General features: G+C 45.7%; 2 protein-coding genes across 4 annotated transcripts in view; one reads left to right on the top strand and one right to left on the bottom strand.

The window, feature by feature from the left end:
* Positions 1-20,419, top strand: part of ATG7 (autophagy related 7) — a 241,679-nt gene extending 221,260 nt beyond the window's left edge. Inside the window, exon 19 of the mRNA XM_074198552.1 lies at positions 14,995-20,419. Coding sequence (XP_074054653.1) covers positions 14,995-15,027 — 33 coding nt within the window. The 3' untranslated portion in view covers positions 15,028-20,419. The remainder of the gene's footprint in view (positions 1-14,994) is intronic.
* The window catches only part of VGLL4 (vestigial like family member 4), a 169,765-nt gene continuing 161,522 nt past the window's right edge, over positions 19,200-27,442 (bottom strand). For all 3 annotated transcript variants that reach the window (XM_074198555.1, XM_074198554.1, XM_074198556.1), the window contains 3 exons: positions 26,440-26,656; positions 23,078-23,204; positions 19,200-22,161 (listed from right to left, as the gene is read on the bottom strand). In XM_074198555.1, the coding sequence (XP_074054656.1) occupies positions 21,890-22,161; positions 23,078-23,204; positions 26,440-26,656 (616 nt within the window). In that variant the 3' untranslated portion in view covers positions 19,200-21,889. The remainder of the gene's footprint in view (positions 22,162-23,077; positions 23,205-26,439; positions 26,657-27,442) is intronic.

Genomic DNA, 27,442 nt, shown 5'->3' with positions numbered 1-27,442 from the left:
CGTCCTTTCCCATAGACTGCAGTGCCTTCAAATGTCTCATTTTATTTTTCCTGCAGCTCCCATTTTGCAAATGAGCACAGTGAGGCCTAGAAAATGGAACTGACTTGCCCAAAGTAATGTGGAGAGTTAGTGGCAAAAGTGGATTTCAAATCCAACATTCCTGTGAAGGAGAGAAAACTTACCAACCTCCTAATAGAAAAGTATTTAGTACGCCTTCTTTGGTCCAGGAACTCACACATTGTTACATCCCCTTCCTGTTATATAGAAAAGTAATACTGTCAATTAAAATGGGCTGTGGGGGAGTGGATATGACCCCATGCTTTGCATTTGAAATTTAAGAACTCCCCAAATTTCAGTACCCCCAAATTTAAGTTAAACATATAGTGAGACCTGAAAGATAGCAGGTGTGCTCAGATAATGGGCTTGGAGCTTGAGAATTAGGCAAGCTCTGGCAGCTGGATCATTCATAGCCTCTGTAGGGACCTCCCCCCTTATTATCAGACCCTGTATCTCAAGTGCATTATCCCAGGTGTGCTGGAGGATAAAAGGAAACTCAAAGCACCAATCCACTTTCCCAGGTTTAATCCCTGATCAGGTGTCTGTGAAAAGATGGGACCTGATGAGAGACTAGGGCCTCATATCCTGTTTTTGCAGTTGTTTTACCAGGGAAGAGGGGAGTGGCAGAAGGAGGTTACAGCCTCTAACTCCTTGCTAATGGGAGTTTCAGGATAACACAGGAAGCGCCAGATCTCCCTGTAGCCAGGTCTGTTATCAATGACAAACAGAATCCAGGACTTGCCTTGCTAACATGAATCCACAAGCCCCCCCCCCCCCCGCCTCTCATGGGGGTCTATTTACTTTTATCCTTGATACCAGCCCACACTTCACCCAAGTGGTACTGAATGTTCTAGGTTTAGCTGAGGCCCTCTCTTGGTAACGCTATGGGAACCAGTGGTGGGGACTGGGGCAAAACCAGGAAAAAGAGCCCCTTGTTCTCCCTTTGTGGAAAGTCTCTGGGGTACTTCTCCAAATGCATGCCAGTAGAAGACCTAGCTCTGTCCTTGGTTCTCCTGTGTGTGTTGTCCATGTCTAGCCACCTTTCATGCTACTAATATTGATGTTCACAGCCTGGAGCCCCATTCTCGAGGAGGCTTTGCCATGGCTTTGGTTGGAGCACATTGCCTCAGTTACTCAGTTTCCACAATGCTACAGCTTGTTTCTACAGCACTTTAAAATACACAGAGTGCTTTCTTTTTCCACAACTGAAATATAAAAAAGGATTGTTTTCATTTTTTAAGGTGGAGAAGAGATGATGATGATGATGATGATGATGATGATGATGTTTGTCCTTCATTCTCAAAGAAGCTCATGACATCAGGGGGAGGTGATGCCATGACAAACACATGAATTATATGAGGGCAGGGGGAGCTGTGCTAAGTTAACAGCCTCACTTTCTCCTAAAGAGCCATCTGAATCCTCTGACCAGATATGGATCAAGATGACTGGAGATGGCCCTGGATGTGAGGCAGTCAAGGACATGTGGCTACTAAGAGTCAAGTGTCTGATGTTGGATTTGAACACAGATCCTTCTGACTTCAGGCCTGGTACACTACCCACTGTGCCACTTAGCTTCCCCTTAGAGAAGACCCATATCTTACCCAGAGTCACACAGCTAGATCAGTGGCAACACAGAATTCAAGCCCAGATCTGTGGATCCAAAGTTCATTATTCTTTCCTCCTACACAAGCCTGCCTCAACAACTCCATGTGAACACGAGCCACATTTTAGACTTATCTCCATTAGCACCCAGCATCTTGTACTTAGTAGATGCTTTGTGAACTTTTTTGGGTGAGGACGTCATCACCCTTAGACCACTCCTCTTCTGCAAGAGAAAGGTTTGTCCTTCCCTGTGCTTTTCTGATGGCACATGTCCCCTTTCCATCCCCAGTGTCCAGGCTTAGAGTTCCTTTCATTGTGACCAGATCTGCTTCTCCCAACCAGTTTTGAGATCCCATAAAGTGATCATTGGCTCATTCAGTTTCTTCCTTCATCTGTCAAATGAAAAAGTTGGATTAGATGATCTCTCCATCTTTTATCTAGGATCCAATCAGTGTATGAACAGTGCCACCCACACCAAGCTTTGGAGTATGGCTAACAATCACAGGGCTTGCAAGGAACATAGTCTGTCTGGTTTTTCTCAGAGTTTTCAAGTAGTTTCCCTAGTTTCCCTTATATATCACTACTCCTTAGCATGGACCCTTCATTCTAATGAGCCAATTCTAGTATACTCTTATACTTCTCTTGTGCCATGTCATCCTCGTGCGTCCCTATCTTCTTACCAGTTCATTCATAAACCCCGAAACTTTATTTCTTCCTTAAAGGCCAGCTGCCCAAGAAGGAAGTATAGGGTATGAGAAGGAAAGAGCACATCATCTCTGTCCTTGTAAGAAGTCTCACTACTCTACCGGGATCCAAGGCTAAGCCTTAATCTTTAAGAGCTAAAGAGCTTTCTGCATCACAAGGTCTCCTTTTTCAGCCCAAAGTGCTCTTATAGTATCTGGCACACCCTTGATGAAGACTTTATCTGCCTATTAAAATACTTCCCTCTTTCCCAGTTACATTTCTTTATGAGATTGGATCATCCTAATAGACTTCAACCAAAACACATAACACAACACATTAAATGATGAAACAAATATGAGAATCCAGCTGTCTTCTATTAATCCAAACATTAGAGATTTGCAAAAATATGTAAATGAAAAAAATGCCCCTTGTCCTTTTTTTTAATTGATATTTTATTTTTTGAATTACATATTAGGAAAAATTTTCAATATTCAACCACTTGCATATTTATAAGTTACACAATTTTCTTTCACCCTCCCTTCCCACCCCCTCCCCTCAGTGGTGAACAGTCTAGTGGACTTAGTACATGTATATTTGTGTTAAACATGTTTACACATTAGTCATTTTCTGTATGAGGAATTAGGACTAAGGGAAAAGAAAGAAAACCTTTGGAGATGAAGGAAAAACATAAGAGAAATTTTTAAAAAGTGAACTTGGTATTCATTCAGATTCTGTAGTTTGTTTTTTCCTTCATCTGGACATGGATGGCATTGTCCATAACAGCTTTCCCAGGGTTTTCCTAGCTATCTGAATTGCTTAGAGCTGTTGCATCCACCAAGGTTGATCAACTCACAATCTTGGCGTTAGTGTATACAATGTTCTCTTAGTTCTGCTCCCTTTGCTCAGCATCAATTCCTGTAATTCCTTCCATGCTTCTCTAGAGTCTGACTGCTCATGGTTTCTTATAGAACAATATTACTCCATAACATTCATATACCATAACTTGTTCAGCCATTCCCCAATTGATGGACATTCCCTCAATTTCAATTATTTGCAACTACTAAAAAAGAGCTGCTATGAGTAATTTTGAAACATGGGATTTTTCCTAGTTTTTATGGATGAACTGATTATAGACTTAAAATTGGTATTGCAGGTTCAAAGGGTATGATAAGTTTTATTGCTCTTTGAAAATCTCCCTCTTCATATTAATTTTTTGAAAAAATGTTATTTTTCATAAATTGTTAACATGTAATGAGCTTATTTATCATTTAAATTATAAAATAATTATTTAAATGAATTGATCATTTTAAAAATGTGTCAGAATTCATTTCTAATATGATCAATATCAACAGATATAACCTGCATAAGTAAAAGCTCCTTGGTTCTCGATCATTTTTAAGAGGTCCTTAGCCCCAAAAGGTTAAAAACTGTTGATTGAGGTGATGTCTAAGGTCCCCTCTAGCTCTAAACTAATATGAAGTCATGATTCTCTGGGTGTTAGACTTAGATCCCCAGGTAGAGTAGAAAGACTCTCATCAAAGGGAGAGATGATGTGTCCTTTCCTTCTCATACCCCACTCACAACTAAGTAGCACAGTGGATAGAGCACTGGCCCTGGAATCAGGAGAACCTGAGTTCAAATCCAGCCTCAGACACTTAATAATTCCCTAGCTGTGTGACCTTGAGCAAGTCACTTAGTTCCATAGCCCCAGGAAAAAAAATAACAACAACAAAGCCATGAGCCCAGCCCCACTCCCTTCTAGGCAGCTGGCCTTTAGGGGAAATTAAGATTTCATTCCATTGTCTCTGGGCTGAAGTGTACGGAGTGGGGAACACTCTCTGAGTAATCACAGAACAAACTGGAACTCCTCACTTGGTCTGACATCTCCGTAGTGAAATGCAGAAGCTTGTCCAGGCCCTGACTGCCGATGAACTTGGGGGTGGGGGGAGATGTGCCAAGAGACGTCCAGGCTATCAGACCCTCCATCGCCTTTTGTCATCTCTGGAACTTCAAGGCCAGCACGGGGCTCTCTGTGCCCTTGTCAGAGTCACACTACGGGTTAAATTGTGAGTTTATGACAGCTAAGGATGGAAGAATGCACAGGAGTAGAGGGGGGTCAGTGTGAACTCTGGTGTGATCTGGCCTCCAAAGAAGGGAGAGATTAACTGGGGACTGATTGCTGATGGCATCCTGATTTACTCTGCGCTGACCTGAGATTCCACCCAAAATCTCAGGACCCTGTTGGAGAGAGGTGGGCAACCTCATCCCTTGACCTTTCTATCCCTTCCATCAATGGATTGTAGCTTTGTTTAAACCCGTCTCAGAGAGGAATGGGCAGACACACACTTCCCTCCCTGTGGAGTGTTCTCTGCCCTTCCTCCTCCCTCACCATCCGCCAGGTTTTGGATGACTTTGACCCTAATGATGGTAAGGGAAGTTCTCCCCCAAGACCAGCTGCCTTGGCTGTCAGGAAGGAGGCTGGCGGTAACTGGAAGGGCTGCCTGCAGAGGTGTGTCCCACTTTGGCCTTCCTGCCCCACAGAGTGGTAGTTGCGGATATAGATGGGCTTGGTGACACTCGCATCTGAGGCAGCAGCCTTCTGTGAGGGCCAGGAAGTCGTTTTCCGCTCTTGATATTCCATTAGACTCTGGGTGATGGTGAGGAGAGGAGTCTTTCAGGAGAGCAGTGTCCCAGAGGATGGTTTGGGGCATGAAGAACTGTGATTTAGATGGGGGAAGAATGAGATGTCGGGGGCGAGGGGGATTCCAGTGACCTGGCAGCAACATCTGTGAGCTAAGCACCTGGGAAGAAGGGGTGAAGATGCCAAAAGGAGGCAGAATGGATCCAAAATGAAGAAGGGAGGATTTTTTTAAAAGAAATATTAGAGTTGGACATTCAGTTTTGATCTATGCATAAGAATGATGCAAATGTAAGCACTGTATCAGCTTGCCTTCTGTTGGGGGGGAGGAAAGGGAGGGAGGGAGAAAAAAATTGTAAAACTCAAAACTTTGCAAAGCAAATGATTGGTAGAAACTACCAAATAAAATATATAATGGGAAAAAAACGAAATAATAGAGTTGGGAAGGGACCTTCAATACCGAATTGTCCATGTCCCAAAGCCCTGAAAGTAGAAGTGACTTTGCCCAAGGTTACTCAGCCAGTTAGTGGCAAGGCCAGCACCAGTCCCTGGGCATCCTGTCTCCAAATCCTTTGTGTTTTTCAACTATTATGTAATAGAGAACAAACTTCAGCTGCATTGACATTTGTTCCAGCCTCTTGATGTGTGGTTCCTCCCTCTGAGGTCTCCAGGAGGTGTGGACGGTGTTTTAGTGGGCACCCCCTACTTAGTGTCAGCACGCAGCAGTTGATTGAGTTCCTAGCTCGCCCTTCCACTTCCATGGGCCGAGCCCCACAGTCTTCCCTGGGCTATGACTCTGAAGGGTCAGATATGCATGTGGTAAAGGGACTGCAGCCCCCAAGCTAGAGATAGTCAGTGTGCTGCCCTACCCACCATGCATCAAGTATAACAAAACCCATGAGATACTATTGGCTTTCTTGGTCTCTGAGAACATCAGCCCCGTGAGGCATAGATAGTCCCCATTCCTTGGAGGAGGAAACTGAGGCACTGAGAGGGAAGCTCTGTGACCAACAGAGGGAGGTGGCTCTGAGGAGCTAGGATGCAGAGTCCTGATTGGCACGGGGCCTGGCAGAGCTGAGCTGGCCCCTGGCCCCAAGGGTGTCCACTGGAGTTAGGAGGCTCTGCGGGACTCCTCTGCATTACCTCGGTTCACTCTTGCTGGCTCTCACCTTGAATGAGAATGGACCTCCAGTTCCTCTCCTGGCTCTGCCATGGGCACACAGCCTTCACAAATGAGGAGCGACTAGATGACATCTGGAGACTCTTCCAACTCTGAACGTCACCATTATTATTCTCTGGGCATTTATGTTTCACTGAAGGACCCAGGTGTGGGCAGAAAAGTTTGCCTGACCAAAGAAAGAGGTTGATTCAGGTGCCTTTTTTAAGATGATGAAGCCACTCCCATGTAGGTAGCATATGTTGGGCGAGGACCTGCCCTGGTGGGGAGGGGGAGGAAGAGACACAACATAGATAAGCTTCCTCCACAATTCCATGGGTACATTGGGGAAGGACAATCAAAATGCCAGGTCCTGGGTTGGGTCAGGCAGGGCCTTGGACATCCGCAACAGGTCAGTTCTGGACAGAGGTCTTCCTCTGGGGAATGGTCACTTCCCATACCTCCCTTCCTCTCCCTCCCTATGTTTGAGGAACAAATGAATAGGCTTTGGGCAGTTCCCCCAGGGCTCCTGAGGCAGGAACATGGGGGGGTGGGTAGAGCAGCTCCAGCAGATCCAAGCAGCTGGCCAGTCATGTACCCTCCAGGACTGGCCCCCCTGAACCCCATGAGTATCAGCCCATCCCTGAGGCATCAGTCTGCACTCACACTGCAGTGACCCTCACCTAGTGGGCAGCCTCCCCAGCTGGTCACCACTCAGCTGCAGCTGGCCAGACAGTGAACCCTCTGCCCTCCGGGCAGGGCGACCCAACCCAGAGCCGTAGGGGCAGAGACTCCTTCCTGCCTGTCAATCACAACTACAGCCAGAGTCCAGGAGATCCCCAAGGGCCACCCTGCTGTATTGGCAGGAGTCCTCAGAAGATCTGGGTTTGAATCCTAACTCTAACCTAAGCATTATACTAGAGCAGTGGAAAAATAGTTTGATCCTTAACTGACTCAAGCAGCTAGGTGGAGCACTGGGCCTGGAGTCAGAAGAACCTGAGTTCAAATTCTGCCTCAGATGCTTACTAGTTGTATGACCCTGGACAAGTTGGCCTCAGTTTCCCCATGCTTAAAATAAAGACAATAGTGCCTATCCCACAGGGTTGTTGTGAAGATTAAATGAGATAATAAAAGTACTATGCAAACATGAAAACAATATACAGCTGGCTAGCCATGGCTATAATAATAACAGTTATGATTGTGAAGCTTCCAGAATAATAGAACAAATGCAGAGATAAAGGCAACCCAGAGTAGACAGTAACAGAGACAAAGTAAACCTAGGCTGAATGAGAAATCTCAGGGGGCTAATCTGTGGAGGAGATGACACCTTCAACAAGTGGACTTGGGGGTGGGGAGGGTGGAATCTCTCCCAAGTTGGAGGCATGGTGTAGTTTAAAAGAGGGTTAACAGGAGAATGGGTAGTAGGACCGTTGTCTTCTGGGTAGGTGAAGGGAAGATTGCATGCAGCTCCGGGCCCTCCAGTGTAGGCCAGCCACTGCCTTTGATGCCCAAGAATGCAATGGCCAAGAGAAGTGGTCAGAAGCCAGAGCTGACCCTGCAGCCCAGGTCTCTTGCCTGGCCATTCCTCTGGACCCTCATCTCTCTCTCTCCAGAAAACTTCTAGATGAGTTATTTATTCCTAACAGAAAGGACAAAAGGGGCAAGTGTCCTTGTATTTCTGACTGGGATACATCCAGTAAAGAAAAAACAAACCCCAAAATCCAAAGCAGTGGGAGGTGCCCAAGCTCCCTTGCCTTTGGGTCAAATAAGAAGCTTCAAGAGAAAAGAAATTTGCTTTATTGCTCTAGAAAGTCTAGATTGGAAAGAGCAGCCCGGGGTTTGTATTTGTATTGGCCGGTTCTCATCCCCTTTCCAGGGCAAGGTGAAGTGTGTAAACACCCTGTTCCTTCCATATTTTCCATTCACGTTAGGGCCATTTTGGAACCCATTCTCAGAATTCTGAAGAGCTGCGTACGTAGCTAGGGAACAGGTCTCCAGAAAGTCGGCCACAGAGAAGGCTGGAGCACCAGAGATCCAACTTTCCCAGAGTGGAGGCACTGCAGAGCCTAGCGAAAACTGGCCTTCACTGAAGGTTCTTTGGCCAGCCTGCCCCCCTCCCCTACCCCTTTGCTCCTTCTCTCAGTGGGCAGAGCCTGACTTCTGGTTCTGCAGGATGTAGCCTGGACACCAAGTGCCCTGCATTCTGTTACAGGCTGTGTTTCCTCAGCCGTCCATCTTCAGGTTGGAAAGGCCCCTGGGGGTCATCCACTAGAACCCTCTCATTTCACAGATGTGCAAGCTAAGATTTGGAGTCAGCTGGTGACTTGCCCAAGGATGGACCCCGGGCTTCCTGCCTCCCACATGTGCTGCTCTCCATTAAAGTACTGTCTCAAGTCAAACCTTGATTTCTCTCCTGTGAAAGATATGGGGCTTGGCCGAGGGACTCATCAAGGGCCTGTCCATCTCGAGGTCAGGAACCTGAATGTTGTGAAGCAAGAAGGCATTTCCTGTGGCTGGGAGCTCTTGGAGAATCCCAATGGGGTGGGGAAAGGAGGGTCAGTTCTTTCAAGACAGTGAATCAGGACCCCTTTCTCCCAATGTCCCCCAACCCCACATGTCTGTTCTTTTTCATATTCAGAGTCCCTTTTGTTGGTTGGCAACTGTTCTAATAATTTGGGTCAGTGCCCAAGACACAGCTAGGATTTCCCCTCTGGGCTTTCCTCAGAACCATAGTTTCTCTGGGAAAGTGGGTTGTTTGGGGGATTTTCTAGAGAAATTTGTCTTAATATGGAATCTACAGGCCTTACTTGAAGATTTTTGGGAGGATCTGTTAACTTGAATGGGGGAAATAATTCCATTTTTATTCTCACTGAACTCCAACTGAAATTTAATATTGCCTTCAAATATGAACATATGAGAAAGGATCCAGAGGCTCCAGGACACTGCCCAAACAAGGTGAAGAACCCCCAGACCGTGAGAGGTCTCTGGGGAATGTCATTCATAAGCTTATGACTCTGGGGCTTCTCCAGAGGTCTCTGGACCTGCATAACTTTTCAGGGGTGCAATCTCACTCCAGGGTAGAGCTGACTGCCATCACCAGACAAAAACCAGGTGTCCCCTCCGGATGGAACCTGTTCCAAGTTACTGGTGGTACACTCCTAGGAGTTGAAGAAAGGGGACCAGAAGGAATTGGGGTTTATCTCTCCCAAAGGCTCAGAAACAGCTCACTTCCACTTTGGAGGTTCAGAAGGATCTTTGACCCCCATCTCCTGGAGAACGATGGAAGTTAGAAATGAAACATTTAAAAGAGACCCTCAGATAATGGCCTTTCAGTGGGCTTGTTACTCCTTCAATAGTGGGGGGGCCCATTCTACTGTATAACCTCTGTTCAGAGCTCCACATTGTAAATGGAGGCCTTAGCCTATTTAGGCCTCTTAGTCCTGCCTGGTTCAGGGCTCCTTCTTGTGAGGTGCCCAGAGTTTATTCACATCTACCATATGCCTGTCCTTTGTCCTTTAGGTTTCCCCCACCACCACCACAGTTGGAATTCTCTGGAAATTGCATTATTCTCTAATTTGTAGCCACTTAGCATTACTAGAAGACTGGTATTTAAAGAATGACCCTTTTTTCTCTGAAAGTACCAACACTTTCTCAAATGTCATCCAGCTGACTCTTCCTCCCGTACCATGCTGAGTTAACTTCATTGTTCATGAGCACTGTTTCCAAAAACATGAAGTGATGCACCGGCCCAGAACCTTGTATATTCGACTCTCCGTCCATGGTCTGGAGATTCCATTCATGGATCACAGATTAAGCATTGGAAGGGACCGAGAGATCTTCTCCTCTAACTCCCCCATTTACCAGTCAAGGAAACCTGAGGCCCAGGGAAAATTAAAATGGCCTGCCCAGATTCACCAGGGAGTTAGTGTCAGACCTGGCTTTCAGGTCTTCTGGCTCCAGATTTCTACTTCATTCCTTGCCTTCCCACCTACCTGTTGGTCTGATGTGGAGTGGGCCTGCATTTGATCCAGAAAGCTCTTTAATGTGGTCTTCCCAGGTCATCTGCCATCTTTAAGGAGACCTCCTTATCTGAGAGAAATTGTGTTTCCATTTAGATCTGGCCCTTGATGTCCTTCCTAACAGAGGCAAGCATTTTCCCCTCTTTGCTGTCTTGCTCACTAAGGCATGTGGATATGCCCTAATATCCAGAATAGCCTAGATACTAGAGAGCCCTTGTTGGAGTAAAGACGTGAGACTTCATTCTACACCACTGGATAAAATATTCTTTTGTACTCAACACACAATAAAAAGTGGTGTTATTCAGTCTTGTGACCATGAAAAATATGGTTTGTAGTAGAATGTCATTTGCAAAAGCCTACCTGTTTCCTTCCTATATTTCTTTTTTTTAATTGATGTTTTATTTTTCCAATTACATGCTCTGGTAGTTTTTCAACATTTATTTGCAAATTTATAAGTCACACATTTTTCTACCACCCTCCCTTCTCTCCCCTCTTCCCATAGTGGTGAACATGTACATTTGTGTTTAACATATTTATACATTAATCATTTTGTGCAAGAGGAATTCCTTCTTATTTCTTATCAAGGATATTTAATCTGGAACCATATTTTTATTGGAAATGAAAACTGATGATTCAGTGAGAGGTCTGAACTAAATCAAGTGCCCAAGTGAGCCAACTTCTACCTCCCCCTACCCCAGCTGCACTCGATTCAGCAAACATTTCTTAATTACTTGCTCTGTATAGTGTCCTGCTAGGTCAGCACTCATTGAACCGCCCCTACCCTCAGGGAGCATCAGTTTTTCAGTAAGATAGAACATAGATGTAAATATGAAGTAGTCCGAAGAGACAGAGCACTGGGGAATGGGACCAAAGAAGCCTTCACGAGCAAGATGGCACCAGATGGTTAAGGCCATGAGAGGTGGAGACTAGGAAGGAATTCATCACAGACATGTGATGTTAATGTACTATTGGAAGTAGGAGGTTTGGTCAGGGGACAGCATGCTGTCCAACTTGTCTAGCCCCTAAAGTTTGTGAGCAGGCCTGAGACAAAATAAGTGTAGAAAGATAGACTGGAACCAGATTGGGAGAGTTGAGTTTCTAGGCTGATTGTTGTTATTTCATCCTAAAGGCAATAGGAATCCACTGAACTTTTTTTTGAGTGACAGAGAAACTTGGTCAGATCTGCATTTTAGGAGTATTATTTGATAGCTCTCTAAAATATGAATTGGAAAAGGGAAAGAATGGAGGCCAAAAAACAAATCGGGAGACTCAAAATAATCAAGATAATAAATGATGAGTTCCCAAATTACATCGAGAACTAGATTGAAAAAGAAGAGACAGATGGGAATGATGCAGACATCAGTAGATTAGCAATTGACTGGATGGGGAAGTGAGGAAGAAGGGTCAAGGCTAATGCTAAGGTCAAGACAAGTTTTTTAGGAAGCAAAGGTTTAGGGAAGAACACGACAAGTTCCATGTTGAGTTTAAGGGACTAATGGGACATCCGAGGGTAGCCATCAAGTAGATATTTCATCCCACTGGGACTCAAGAGAGAGAGAATGCAAGATGTAAATTTTGTATTCATCAACATAGGGATAACTGAAGCTAGAGGAAATGGGGAGCTTGTCTAGGAAGAGAATGAAAAGAGAGAAGAGAAGAAAGCCAAGTCAGAGCATAGGGGAACCGTAAGGAGGATGGATGGTGGTCAAGCAAAGGAGAATGAGCAAGAGTCAGACACAGGAAAAAATCAGAAGAAGGTCATGTCTGAGAAGCCACAGGAAGAGGAGGATGTGCCATCAAATAGTGGTGTCAGGAGCCTCTAATCCCTACATAAGAATCCCATATTAATTTAGTTCCAAATGTAATAGTTTCTGTGTTCTGTTATATTTACCTAGATATAGTCATTCATTCATTCATTCAGTAAGTTAGTTGACCATTTTCCAATTACATTTTCATCTAGTTCTCACAGGAAGTGCTAGGATAATTGAGAAAGGGGTAATAATCAAAAGAAGGAGGAATAATCAAAAGGTAACATTCCTTCTCTAAGTAAATGATGGAATATTGGAGCACAATGTATAGGGCTCTTCAGATGCATAAAATGGAGATCATGAGAAAAAATATCTTATAGTTAATAAGTATATACAATTAAAGTAACAGTATTTTTACTATTATTATTAATAATAATCATTACTACATTTATGCAATCTTAAGCAAAAAGGGACCTTAGAGGTCTTCCAATGTAGCACATTGCTCAATCCCTGAATTCCCCATAGGATGCTTGGTAGCAGATTATCCCCAACTTTTCTTGTAACACAGGAAATTTACCTCACTGAAATCAAGAAGGATGTCTGCTTTGGCTAACAATACATCCAAACGTGGTGGGTGTTGGTCAGCCACGGCCCATTTCCAAAGATGAGCTGAGCTTAAGAAATAGCATAAAAGAGGCAAATGACCACCCAAGGAGGAGTGTGGGTAGACTGTAGCCAGAAGGATGAAGTGAAGAAGCATAGTCTGGACGTGACACTAATCCATATTATATGTTTAAAATATTTATTATACAAGTAAGCCAAGATCTAACATGGAGAAAGTCTAAAGAAAAATAGCTAAGTCCATGCAATGGGAAGAACATGGATTGGGAGGGGGAAAACCAGGGTGTTCTCACACATGTGTCATCATTGACTGGACAGGCCTCACTTTTCTCATTTTGTAAAATAAGAACATGAAAAGAATTGGAGCTGAAAAGATCCCTTCTAGCTCTAAAAATTCTGATTCTATTTCCCTTCTCCCGTTAAATTTAAAAGTGGCATCAATTGTAGGCTGGGTCTAAAAAAGGTTTTCTTTCTAAAGGGTCTCTTTCTAAAAAAGGTCTAAAAGGTTTTCTTCCTAAGAAAACCTTTACCTTCTCTCATGTCCAACACCTCCAGCTTCAAAAATGCTTCTGGTTACAACTCTCAAGAGAAGCCAAGAGATGAACCCATGGACTCCACTGCTAGGAACCACTAAAAGCAGAAAATACAATCAATGAGACCAACACGGAGCTCTCCTGACTCTTTTTAATCCCTGTTTTCAGCCATTCCTCTGGCGTCCATTGCACTGGAAGGCATTCCACTGCCCCAAGGACCATTCTCTCCCCATCTCTGGACATAGGAGAGGTGATGAAACAGCTGAGAGTTTACCCCCATGAAGTTCTCTTGGTGAGGGAGCCTGCCTGCCAGGCAGGGGCCCAAGACCCACCCAACTGGGACCCAAACTCTTGAAACAAAGACTGTTGAAGCTGGAAGGGACTTTAGGGCTTGGTCACCAAGTAAGCCCACAGACCTGCCTATGACCCCAGAGTTTGCTGGTGGGGTCTGAGTGGTGTATCATCTTCAGGGTCCTCTCTGGCCTTGATATCCCACAGTCCAGGTGGGAGAGTAGAGGGCAGGTTGGGGCAGCACCTGGGGGAGTCAGCTCTCTCTCGGCAAGCTTGTAGCTGAGTCAAGCTCAAAATTCTGCAAAAGTGGCTTCCTGTCCCTGTCTTGCCTTCTTAGGGCCTGGTGGGTGCTGGGCTCACCCACAGGGGGAGGGGATGAGTTATTGCTGTGTTTCTGGCCCTGAGTGGGGTCTTGACCTGTCCACAATCTCCTGACCACTTCTTATTGGTCACTTGCATCCCAATTTTTTGCGATCCCATATGGACTTTTTTTTTTTTAACAAAGATGCTCAAGTGGTTTGCTGTTTCGTTTTCCAACAGCAAATAGAGGTTAAGCAACTTGACCGGGTAACACAGCTGATGAGTTTCTGGGGCTTAATTTGAGTCTTAACCAACTCCAGACCCAAAATTCTGTTCACTATGGTGACCCCTACCCCTACCTACCTGACCCCCTTTGTAGGCTGGGTCTATAATCTGTAGTCTTCCAAGGAGAATTAGTGATGACTTTTTTGTACCATTACTCAGGTCTATTTAGATAATTCCTTTGCTTAATAAATAGTATAACTAATTTTTTGATGTTTTTCCAATCTAGAATAATAGTTCACTCTTCTATGAGTTTATAGTTTACAAAGCACTTTCCTCAAAAGCATGAGTAGCAAAAATTATTATCTCCATTTTACAGATGAAGGAGAACTCAAAGCCTTGGCCATCTGAACCCAAGGCTATCATTCCTTCCACTGTACCAGGATTCCTTAGCTGAGAGCTTGCTAAATTCAGTAAGAATGTATTAGTTATTATGTGCTGGGTGCTAGGGCTACAAAGCTTAAAACCAGACCATCCTTGTCTTCAAGGAACTTCTGTTCTACCATTGGGGGAGGAGGGTTGGCGATGAGTAAATATAATTTCAAGAGAGAAAAAGCACCAAGGACTGGGGGGAGACAGGGAAGGCTGGATGGGGAGGCAAGGGGACCCGAGCCTCAACTCTTTGATGGGGAGGTGAAGAAGGGTGGCCCATGCCACAGTTTTCAGGGAAGGAGATGGAAAGTCCTATACTTGAAATAGGTAGCGTCCAGTTTGACTGGAGTGGAGACTGTATGAATGGGTCCCCCATTCAGGTTCGTGTTGTACTACGCCTTTTCCTAAACCTGCACTTTAACGACTTGTCTAGATGAACCAGTTTTTTTTTTAGATTTTTTCAAGGCAGTGGGGTTAAGTGACTTGCCCAAAGCCACACAGCTAGGTCATTATTAAGTGTCTGAAGCTGGATTTGAACCCAGATACTCCTGACTCCAAGGCCGGTGCTCTATTCACTGCACCACCTAGCCGCCCCTGATGAACCATCTTTTAAAGAGACTGTTGCTTGTTGACTCAAGACACAGTGTTTCCCCAACCTGAGTAACCCCTGGCTGCTGTCTTCTCCTTGCAGATCTGGGACATGAGTGATGATGACACCATCTGAAGCAGCAACAGATCCCTGGTGACCTCCTGCTCAAGGTGCCCAACCACCTGAATTCTGCACCAGCCACCATCTTTCCCTCTGGGCCCGCTTCATACTCAGAGCCAGCTACGTCTGGAAGCTGATTCACCCTCTGGCCAGTCAGTCGGCTGACTGATGACTCTGGAAACTAAACTTCTCTTCACCTCCGCTTCTACACTTTCTTTGGAGATGGGGTTTTGTAGATAGACAAAGGCTTGCCCACCATGTATATTCTGCCCTGCGACCATGAGTCACATCCATAGCTGTGCTATGTAAAAGCCAGTTTCCATTTTTCTACTTATTTTCCCATCATTCCTGGGCTGATTTGCTTTCGGATTTCCATGCTGTAGGCTTTGAATCCTTCCCTCAAACTCCCAGTTTTCCTTCACCTTGGCAAACAGAATCAGTTATTCTGCAGTAAGAAAAGAGCCCTGCCCTGGGTCTGATGGCTTCTTGCTCTCAGCATTCAGAAAAGTCAAATCTCTCCCCTTGTGCATTGTACCCCCCGCATCTGAAAAATAATGCCTCACTTCCTACCATTACTGATTGTAACCAAAAGGTCCCTGCCACTATCTCATTCCTTCCTTTTAACCAAGGGTGTCCATGATGCCCATTGGGAAGGAGTGTTCACACCATGCTCTTGCTCCTTCTAGAACAACTGGGGGTGGGGAAGACTCCATCAGCAGACCGGGAGGAGGGTGGGGGCCCAGGCTCAGAGCCAAGTGCTTGTATTAAAGGAGGCCCCTAGACCCCACTCTGGGCCAGAAGCACAGCAATAACTCATCCCCTCCCCGTGGGTGAGCCCAGCACCCACCAGGCCCTAAGAAGATAAGACAGGGACAGGAAGCCACTTCTGCAGAATCTTTAGCTTGACTCAGCTACAAGCTTGCCGAGAGAGAGCTGACTCCCCCAGGTGCTGCCCCAACCTGCCCTCTACTCTCCCACCTGGACTGTGGGATATCAAGGCCAGAGAGGACCCTGAAGATGATACACCACTCAGACCCCACCAGCAAACTCTGGGGTCATAGGCAGGTCTGTGGGCTTACTTGGTGACCAAGCCCTAAAGTCCCTTCCAGCTTCAACAGTCTTTGCTTCAAGAGCCTGGGTCCCAGTTGGGTGGGTCTTGGGCCCCTGCCTGGCAGGCAGGCTCCCTCACCAAGAGAACTTCATGGGGGTAAACTCTCAGCTGTTTCATCACCTCTCCTGTGTCCAGAGATGGGGAAGGAAGGATCCTTGGGGCAGTGGAATGCCTTCCAGTGCAATGGAAGCCAGAGGAATGGCTGAAAACAGGAATTAAAAAGAGTCAGGAGAGCTCCGTTGGTCTCACTGATTGGTATTTTCTGCTTTTGGCAGTCCCTAGCAGTGGAGTCCATGGGTCCTTCTCTTGGGCTCTGTGTTTCCCTGTGTCCTCTCTGGTATTTGTAGTTTGGCTCCCCAGAATCCAAGGCACCACCCACCCCTCCATCCCTTTCCAATCCACAGATGCATCTGCACTCACCTTGTCCTTCTCCAGGGGAAGTGGGAGTTCTTTTGCCAAAAGCTGCCCAGGCCCCTTCCATCTCCTGGCTCCATGTTTGCAACCCTGTCCTGGGCAGTTTCTTGAACCATTAAGGCTTCGCCCACCCCCCCAACCCAAAGTGTGTCTCCCTGCTTGCCATACTATGGATTTGTGGTGGACTGCACAGGAGCCTGGGGTTGGACTACATGACCCCAGATGAGGCCAGTGAGCCCACTCCCCAGGGCGTGTCCCGGCAAGCAAAGCGTGAACCATGGCAAAGGACCGGGGAAGGGGAAAAGGAGCGTCTCCAAATGTGCCCAGGCTCCACACAGTGGACTTCTGCTCGAAGTAGACTCTCCTGATGAATCTTGATGGCCTTTGTCTTGATATAGAGCAGGCCAGATAATGCCAGCCATGGTACCAGCCAGGGAACTCTGCCAGGGGGTGTCCTGGTAAAGGGATTGGAGCAGTGCAAATGCAAGAGGGGGGGGGTTTCTTCCTGAGGCTGTTTTCAAATGACAGTCATTGGATCCAGCCTTCGAGTGAGGAGCCACAGGAACATTCCTAACCGGTTTGGAAAACTCTACTGGGAGTGTGAGACTCATAGCCCCAGGCCCACAATGAGGCCCATCCTGTAGAGCCTGGGAGGCCACCCTGCTCCAGGAATGACCTCTCCCACACCCCAGCCCCAACCCTCCTCTCCCTCAACACCTTCCGTAAAGGCAGGCCGAAGACCCAACTTTTCAGGAGTTTGACTCGGTAAGCGCTGTTATCGATTAGGCCAGCACAGGAGCATTCTCCATTTTCAAATATCTCATTTGATCTTCACAACCATCCTGGAAGACAGGTGCTATTTTTAATCTTGATTTTACATTTGAGGAAACTGAGGCAAGCAGCAGTGACTTCCCCAGGGGCACATGGCTGGGAAGTGTCTGAGGCCAGTTTGTTCTCCCTGATTCTAGGTCCAGAAGCCCTGCCACGGGACCACCCTGCTGCCACTGAGCACGTTCACAGCCCACGGTGAGCTGGTGGGATTTTCTCGTCTGTTGGATTCCAGCCAGACCCTCTGGGAAAGACATTACCAACCGGCAAATGTTAACTGGGATTTTCTCTGCTGATTCACCATTCATCCAACTCCTATAGCTGTTCAGCATGATGTGCATATATTTGCCCCTTTGTGGATCCCATCCTAGGGTTTGTCAGAGACTAGGACATCGCAAGGGGTTCAGCGGTTCTACTTGGAAACCCACGGCCCCTTCCCATGCTCCATGAAACATTCAATGCGATGATGGTGGGGGACTAAAGACCCCGCGGAAGCCTCAACAGCACTCTGGCCTGGCCAGATCTAGCCATGGGCAAGGCTTAACTCAGGAAAATAATTTTGCAAACAGTAAAATGTAGACACAAAGGAAAGAACTCTTAGGAGCAGCCAGTCAACAGAGAAGCTGAGTAGTCCATGGAAGACAAAGGAAGGTCATTCTCTGGGCCCCTTGGAGGCCTCAGATCAACCAAGAAGCCCCAGGGGAGAATGTGTCCTAAGGAGGCCTGCCCCGACTGACCCCACCAGCAGAGCTCGGCCAGGCTGGAGCTGGTAAATTGGCCTCTGGATGACCCAGCTGATCCTGCCCAGGGCCAAATTGAGCACTGGGATATTATCATTGCTAGAATGATAATTCTAGGCATATCTTTCTGGCCAAAAAAAAAAAAGTTTTCATTTTAGAAGTGGGAGATGGCTCTGATCTTTGCTTGCCTCCGTTCTAGTGGGAAGATGCACCACAGGTGCTCCCTACCTGAGGAGGGACCCAAAACAGACACTCCTGCCTCACTCTTTGGGGATTGTAATTGAGAGGAGGCTGGCGAGGGGGCAGGCAGCCTCCTTCAGGCTCGGGGGAAAGCTACTCTCATGGATCAGACACGCTTAAAAGTCAGGACAGAACGAATCCCATTTTAATAGGTCTTTTGTTTTAATGGGGAGATCTTATTGGTTACTGCAAAGGGATTGATGTCACATCAAAGTGACTGCAAAGCATGGTTGTACAATCACGTATTATATTTGTGGATCCGTCACTTAGCCCAGTGCTTGGCCACGCTAAGTGGTTAGTAAATAAGTGCCCTAAACCTTTGCTCTGGGCCACAAGAACAGGGTTTTCAGAGTCTGAGCGAGAAACAGGTCACAGGTTCTTAGTCTTTGTGTGCATCACAGATCCCTGTGATAATCTGGTGAGGCCTAAAAACCTCAGAAGTTTTTAAAACGCATAAGACAAAGCATAAAAAAGGAAACAATTCTATTGAAATAGAGCTATTGAAACATTTTGTAAAAAAAACCAAATGACAACTTCAGGAACCCAGGTTGAGAACCCCTGCTCTGGCACGAGGTTCCATCTCTCCTGAAAGTCGTGGTTGTTGTCGAGTTGTTTGAGCTGTGTCCTACTCTCTGTGACCCATTTTCTTGGCAAAGATAGTGTACTGGTGAGGAAACTGAGGCAAACAGGGTGTCGTGGTAGCTATCAAAACAAGAACCAATGTTGACAAATCCAGATTCTCAGGTGGCCATCCCCCAACAGCCAAGAGAGGACCCCTTGCCCACCCCATGTGGCCCCATCCTCCCCCGGACCCCAAAAACAACTTTAAGCAAGAAGGGTCAGAAACAAACCTGTGGTTTTAAGAGCACTTTATTGTTCTTTAAGGCTACTTTAAGTACAAAAAAAGATGGCCTGCCAAACCTTTTTTTTTCTTCTTCGTCCAGGTGAAACAGGCCACAGAGAATGGTATATTACAGATTTACAAACATGGAGAGAATGGTTCAGAATGAACTGCAGATAGCTCAGCTTGGTGAAGAAACTTCACTGTGCTTTTTTTTTTTCTTTTAGAAGGAGTTCATTCCTTCCCCGTGAAATGTTTGGCTGCCCTCTCCCCAGGCTCCCTCAGGCCGGAGCGTGGGGTGGGGGTCCATCCAATCCCATTCAATCTGTCCCGGCCTGCCCACCTCGATCCTGACCTATCCAGATAAGTCAGCGCCGCCAGGGACCCGGATGCCGGGGACACTGTTTGCTTTCCCGAAAGAGAGAATGAGGACGGTCTTCACCACGTTGTTCCAGAAATGTCATTAGGAGTCACACTGTCCACAGAGTCCATCTACAGTGTTAGTAAGTTCCTGTTACAACACTCAGTAGCCTGTAGCGATAACAAACTAGTGGCTATTAATGCAAATGCAGTGTTCTCATAGAATAACTGTGTTCCTGCACTTTTACTGTATCACAGACAACTCTAAAACAAAAAAAGATCAACTTTTTTCTCCAAACAAAAAAAAAAAAATGAATGATTACAATAGGAAAGGGAAAAATTAAATAGCTACATATCATTAACAAATTAATTGTTCCTCAAAAAATACCTACAAATTTCTCTGTACATTCTTTACGCACAGCGTAATGATGGTCTTAAAAGTTCCCTATATAAAAAAAAGTATTCTCAAACGGTTTTCCTACAGAGAGTAGGGGCCTGAATGCCAAAGCAAGGAAGCATTGACTACCAGGGAGCTGGTAGTGAAATGTAAGGGGGGGAAGGGGGAGACCAAACCCAGCAATAACCACCACAACAGAAGCCCCACCTCAGCAGCCACCCTAAATATAAATACAAGTCAGAGCCAAGCCTCGGGTCACCCCACCCTGCACCTTTTCCAAATTAAACAGCTCAATTCCAAGCTTCTCCAACTAAAAACAAGGGACAACGGCCCCAGGACAAGTTCCCCAATCCTGCTGTCACCATCCAACTCAGCAGCAATTTCCTAGAGGGCCCCGGCTCCGGCCGGTGACCCCAGTATCTGAAGCTCTTAATGTAACTGCCATGGGGAGGGAGGCTGGAATGTAAATCTGGGAAGGAAGGGAGGGAGGGGAAGGGGGAAGGGGTGGGGGGGGGTCATAGTTAATAATAATAAAACAAAATAAAAAGCTGCTGTACTCCACAGCCGTGTTGTTTGCCATGCTTTCCTCTTTACCTAATTTCTAGTTAGTAGCTATTAATATAGCAAATGATAATAAATGCAGTAATAACTGTATAAAGTCTTCTAATGGAGGAATGTACACTGCCTTGGCCCAGGCTCACGAGTAAGCATTAAAAACATCACTTCACAGATTGTCCGTAATCTGTTGTTCAGCCAATAGAGTGGAAGGAGCAGTTTCTGCATCTAGGGGAGGTGGAGGACAAATCCTGAAGCCTCAGGAAGCCAATCTGTCGAAGCACAAATCAATGACACAGTCGGACCCGGGCAAGCCTGGGGCCCCCTGGGGCCCGCACAGGGCCCCTCCCGACCTGCCTGCACAGGAGTTCCCTCCGGTGCCAGCTGTGAGTAAAGTGGATACCAAAGACAAAAACTGTACCAGCAGTGAGTATACCTAGGGCTCTAACTGACAAAAATAAACTAATTCTGAACAGAAGCTAGTTAAGTATTATGGGTTTAAAACTGTCTATACATTAATAGATACCAGCTATTTTTTTCCATAAAAACATGCATCTTTTAAAGCACTATTGAACCCTCCAACCTCAGCTCTATTCTAACAAACTGCAGTGTTTAGAAAAAAGATAAAATGCCCGTGTTCGATCGAGTAATGCAGTCCAGTTGCAAGCACCAAGCACCTGAAATCTAAAGAGAGAAAGACCTATAACCTGTATGAGACTTCCCCTTCCAAGCGGTTTTGTTAACCAAAAAAAAAAAAAAAAAATACACACATAAATGGACAGAAATGTCATTCTTAAACCCTTTTTTTTTTTTCAGCAGTTTGCCCTCAAAATACTAGCATCTTGCCTAAAGTTGCCAGGCAACTAATCCTCCTCCAATAGTGCAAATCATACGTGACAGTTCTTTTCAAGTATATACATACAAAATGACTGGACAAAAAAAATAAAAGCAATGGGACAAACCACAAGTCTAGCCTCAAGGAGCTAATTGAAAGCACAAAGCCTTTTGGGTCAACCACCTGTCGTAATGGCTTTCAGTGAGCAAGCCAGCGAGCGAGCCGCGCGTGCGCATTGCAGATTTCGGTTCTGTGAAGGGTCGGCAGACCTGCATCAGAGGTTTCTTTGGTAACTGAGGCAGGAAGTAAGGATGCTACATTATTCAGATGTTCCACATATAGTTCCTGCTATCATGTTTGAGGGCACCCTTGTACAAATACCAAGCGAGTAAAAAAAAAAAAGAAAGAAAGACGTTGCAAACTAACCTTCCCCCCTCCCACCCATCACCTAAGCCCCCCCCACACTATTTTCCATTTAAGCACTGACGTTCAAAGCTCTGGCAAACCATGCAGATTCACTTGTTCTCCACCAGAGGAGGCGTTGGGGGTCCTCTCTTCATGAGACAACGGAGGGGGAGTGATTGTGATTGACCATATGGGAAGAAGGGCTGGAGGGCTGTCCCCTCCTGGAAGCAGATTCGGGACTGCTGGAGGCCCCATCCTTTGCAGCCTTGATCTGCAACCACGTGTCGCCCAGGGCTTTGGCAAAGTGGTCGTCCACCGACCCCGTGATGGACACAGAGTTTGCCACGGGCTCTGGCTCCTTGTAGTTCTTGCCGAGGCTCCGACGGAAGTGTTCTTCTACCACGGGGTCACAGGTAGTGGCAGCTGGAAGGAAGGCCAGGCAGAAGGTGTTCAGAACACAGCCATGCCAATCTGAAGGGAGCCCAACAGAGGGCCCCTTCACATACCACAGCCCCCATCTCTCAACCCACATTTCCCCCACGTCACTGAAACAGGAACTTTGGCCTTCACCTGCTTCCTGGAAGGTCAGACTCTTTTACCACAGGAGCTCAAACCACAATGGAAGGACCAGAGTTTTCCACCTTGCCTACCTCAGCCTAGAGGGAGTCTTGGCCCCTTGAACTTCTCAGGCAACAGTTGCCCATACTTCTCATCCCCTTCTCATCTTTCCTCCACACCTCTATCTGAATAGCCACAGCACTTAGGTCCTATACCACACAGCCGAATTCCTCATTATTTACCTCCATCAGTTATTAACTGGCTTACCCCTAGTTTTCCAATTATCTTGAAAGTTCACTAGAGCCATACACACTGGATATACTCAATGAAAACTTGTTGGCAAAGATATTCATGGTGAGAAGAACACATAGCCTTTCTATTAGAAGTTGGTAAATTATAGATGTGACGAGTGACAACTTTCAGTTCCAACTCCTGGATTAGGCAGTGGTTCTCAAAGGATGTGCTGTGTAGGAAGGTTTGTTGGGAAATGTCAGTTGTGTCAAAACAAAATATCAGTGATATTTTTTTTTGGAATAGAAATATGAAGAACATGAAATAAATATTCAGTGGTGATGAAAGATAAAGGAGGTTTTTTTGTCATCCATTCAAATTATTCCTGGTCTGAACAACCAAGGGAGTGGTGACAAACAAATTTTTAAAAACATTTTTAAGAGTTATAATTTATAAACAAAGTTAAGGGCACTTTTTGAACCAACAGGGTTTCCCCAGATCTGTTTCTCTTTCAAAGTGAAAAAGGAGGAAGAAGGAACAGTCCACTTACTACTTGGAAGCCTCCGGTAGTTTGCTGGTGTGGACGAGACGCAGCCACTGTGGGCGATGTTGGGGCAGTGAGAGAGGTTGCAGTTACGGCTGCTTGCAGAGGCACAGGTGATGACCGAAGGGCGGTTCTGAGGACAGAGGGTGAGAGAGAAGTTTGGTGCAAAACTGCCGGCAGCTCCCCTCAAAAGCTACTCCCTGAAACGCACCCTATCCCATCTAAGCTGATGCACAATGCACTTCACAAGAAATTAGGAAAGAAGGTGCTTGGTCTGGCTCTGGCTCTCAGATCTGGCCAAAGGCAAGGAGGAGGCCCAGGGGGCAGGGCTCGACATGGAGTCAAAGAAGACCCAAGTTCAAATACTGCCTCAGACACTAGCTTGTGTGATCCAAGGGAAATCACTTGATTTTTCCAAGCCTCAGTTTCCTCATCTGTAAAATGGTGTGGGGAGGATAAACTGAGACCATATTTGTAATGCATTTTGCAAACCTCAAATATACATATATATATATATATATATATATATATGCATATACATATATATATAATGCCATATATAAATGCCAGCCATTAGCATCATCATCATCATTATTATCATCATCATAGCTTCTAATATTTAGGGAAGAGTTTTAAATTACTCATTTAAATCATTTTATCTCTGGTCCAATGCACTGTACAGAGTAAGCAATTAATCAGTGTTTTGGGGTTGAACTAGCTGTTGGCATTCCCCTTCCTGTGACCCATCCACCTCTTTACAAAACCAAAGAATGGCAGCATTCTCTTCTCCAAGACTGAAAATGGAAACTTTTTTTTTTATATTTATATCCCCAGCTGAAACCTAGAGTCTTGGGGTGGGCAGGTGTAAAGAACAACCTGAATATGTCAGGAAGGCCATTGTGATTGCCTGGAGCACCAGCTTCTTCTCTTTTTCCCATTTTAGATTCTACAAAATATTAATTCCTTCTGGGCCATCTCTCACCATCCATTTAGCCTGGCCAGGTCCAAATTTGCCCTCTTGTCACAATTAGCCCCAAAGAAATATCCACAACTTTCTCTGGGAATCTTTTGTGGGAGGGGTTCTATGTGGCAGAAAGAGCTTCCAATTGAAAGGCCACTGAAACAGGAATCCCCACTGCACTGATGAGGGCTGTGGTTACTCTGGTGTCTCCCCCATAAAAACTGGAGTTGACCTGAAATGGAGTCTTGATACCCAGAGATTCACTCAGCCAACTTGGCTGGGATACCCAATACAGATCAAAGATGAACGTGTATGTGTGTGTGTGTATGTGTGTGTGTGAGCACTCACCTGCCTGTACCCACATGAATCCAGACTCTTACACATCAATCTCACCCAACTCTGATGACAACAATCACCCCAAGCTACAGGTACTCATTTATACAGTAAGTATGGCTCATGGCTAGAGCAAGTGTGTGCACAATTACGGTACATTAGGTATGTTCTTGGAGGGACAGAAAGGCCTTGGAGATCATCTACTCCAACCACCTCATTTTAAAGGAGAAGGAAAAAAATCCAGTTCCTTACCCAAGGACCCATAGGAATCAAAGAAAAGAGTGAATGCAGATGGATCAGTACAAATCCCATTATGGGGGGGGGGGGGGATCTGAAAATGTTGATGGGGTTGCACAAAACTCTTCTCTAAGTTCCAATCTTGAGTTCATTTGGGGTCTCTGCCATCCATCTCCTCTTGTGGGCTCAGAGGAGATTGGATTCAAAATGGGGCCTTGCCCAGAAAGAGAAAGTGACCATTGCTGCCAACAGCTGGCCCCTGGTCAACCTTTGAGTTGACTCGATGTTGTTATGGCATAATTTACCAGTGGAATTCTTCATATTCTTTTAAAAAACTTCCTTCCTACTTATGAAATCCTCTCCTCTAAAAGCAAAGCCTAGAGGGCTAAGAATAACCTGGTTCCCTCCAGTGGCATTCCCCAGACTTCTCTCTGGGGGGCACAGCCTAGCAATCCTAACCCTGTGACGTTCTCTTGTTTGGCAGGGGAAAAAAGAGGTAGAGAACCCTAGCATCGGTGTACACACATGTCACTCTCCCAATGCCATTGAAAACATGACTCTTGGAATCCTAAAAAGTTCAAAATGAAATGGGGGAAGTGGAGAAAGTAGGAGAAGTGAGATCGGACCAGAAAGTAGATCTCTAAAGTCCTTACAGCATTAGGGATCTCAAAGTCTGTGATCATTTCGTCCACCCTCCTCTTACAGAATGAAAGTCCAGACAGATCAAGTCAATGGCCTAAGATCACATGGATCCCAAAGTTCTTTCCACTCCAGACAGTTGCTCTGCATGGAGTTCTAATCGAGATGGCTTTAGGAAACAAGGAATGGCATCTGCTCTTGTGACTTCTTCAACATGTCTAAAGCCAGACTGTCTTCCTTAATGACACCTCCCCTCCTGCTCTTCTTTGCGTATTTTGCTAGGTTCAGCCTATGTCCCCAGGGATTCATAAGAACACAAAGTACCTTTGCCATCTTCCATATAGTTCACCTCAGCCTTACTGTCCAAACGCCTTGCCCGTCCCACTGCCAGTGCTGTAGAGGGAGGGGTTTGTCGTCAGCCCCTTTGGGCACTCTTCAGCTTTGCCTGTCCCTGACTCACTGACAGATGGTAAAGTTCTGGTCACAAAACTTCTCCTTTCTTGAAGTTTTCTCATAGCTATATAACTGCTCACTAAATTTCCACTTTAGCCAAACAGTCATGGGAAATATTCAGTCAAACAAATGACCTCAAGAACAACCCCTGGAAATCGATGACCGTGGAGTTGCTGATGGTCAAGGAGAGGCAGGTTGGGACAGCACCTGGAGGTGAATGGTGTAACAGAGGCAGGGCTGGCAGCCAGTCTGAAGGGGGAAGCTCTGACGCCGCACAACAACCAAGGACCAAACTGAAAGCAGAACTTTTCCTCCTTGGTTGTCAATGAAGCAACAGCTAAGCAGAAACGAAAAGCAGATGCCAGGTAAAGGTGGCAGCCTGTGCTATTAGGGCTGCTGATCATGCCACTGGGGTTTCACACATAAAGGGCTTCTGATCCCATTTCCCCAATTGTCAAAACAGGACATTCTGAGTTAAAGATTTTAAATCTGAGTCCATCTAATCAAGCCAACCCTACATATATCCAACACTTATTGCTGCCATTCTCCTTGCCTAATCCCTTTTGCAACTCCTGGTATGTCAACTGAAACAGAGAGCAAAGCCCCAATCCCACAGATCACAGAATGTTATGGATTGGAAGTCACCATAAATAACATAAAAAATAACTTTTTATGTGTCTGGGACCTGCTTGAGTGTCTGGAGAAGCTGATGGAATGCTTCTCAGAATGGTGTTTTGTGACATACCTGCTGCCGTTCCACCGAGGTCAATGGTGGGGAGAGGCCAAGTGTCCTGCTGGTATCCATGCTGTTTTTGGTCAGTGCAAGAGGTTGCTCCATGGTGATGCTAGGGATGGAGGCGTACATGTGATTGCCATGCAAACTCATGGTGGGAGCCACAGCACGTTCAATAGGGCTGCGGCTTCTTTCCCGGTGTTCTTTTCGGCAGTCCCCATTCTTGCTTCTGGTAAGGAACACAGATACATAAAGGTCAATACCTGGCACTAACAGAAGTCACCACCTTTATAGTCTTTTGTTCATGGAGTCTGAAGAAGCAATTCAGTTCATCTGTTTTATTCAAAACTTTGACATTTTTTATTTTTATGAAAATCTTTCAAAAATATCTTATTTATATTTCTATTTGTTCCAATTTTTTTCCCCAATGAACAAGACTTATTTTTCTCCTACTTACTACTGGGAAAGAATAAATGGAAAACACACCATTTAAATGAATACACAGTCCAGCACAAGGCTGTCCTACCTTACTTTTTTTTTTTTTAGGTTTTTGCAAGGCAAATGGGGTTAAGCGGCTTGCCCAAAGCCACACAGCTAGGTAATTACTGAGTGTCTGAGTCTGGATTTGAACTCAGGTCCTCCTGACTCCAGGGCTGGTGCTCCATCCACTGGGCCACCTAGCCACCCCCTACTTACTTTTCAAACTTTTTATTGAAACAATAGACAATCTATTTTGATTTGCCATCGTTCGGAGAGCTCTACAGTAGCTGTGCTTCAGTAAGCCCACAGGGGGCCATATAAAATTACACCGCTGGCACATGCAGCACAGGTGTACTTGGGACAGCCCTAGTTGAGCAAAAGAAAGAAAAGAAGACTGCTTCATTCTACAGCTAGATGACACAGGACAGAGCCCTGGTCTAGAGTCAGAAGTCCTGGGTTCAAACCCAGCTTCCCACACTTAACAGCTGTGTGACCCTGGGCAAGTCACATAAGTTCTATTTATTTGCCTCAGTTT

This window comes from Macrotis lagotis, chromosome 8 (genome assembly GCF_037893015.1).
Source record: "Macrotis lagotis isolate mMagLag1 chromosome 8, bilby.v1.9.chrom.fasta, whole genome shotgun sequence".
Classification (NCBI taxonomy): Eukaryota; Metazoa; Chordata; class Mammalia; order Peramelemorphia; family Peramelidae; genus Macrotis; species Macrotis lagotis.
Note: the sequence above shows the minus strand (reverse complement) of the source record. Positions and strands in the feature narration are given on the sequence as shown.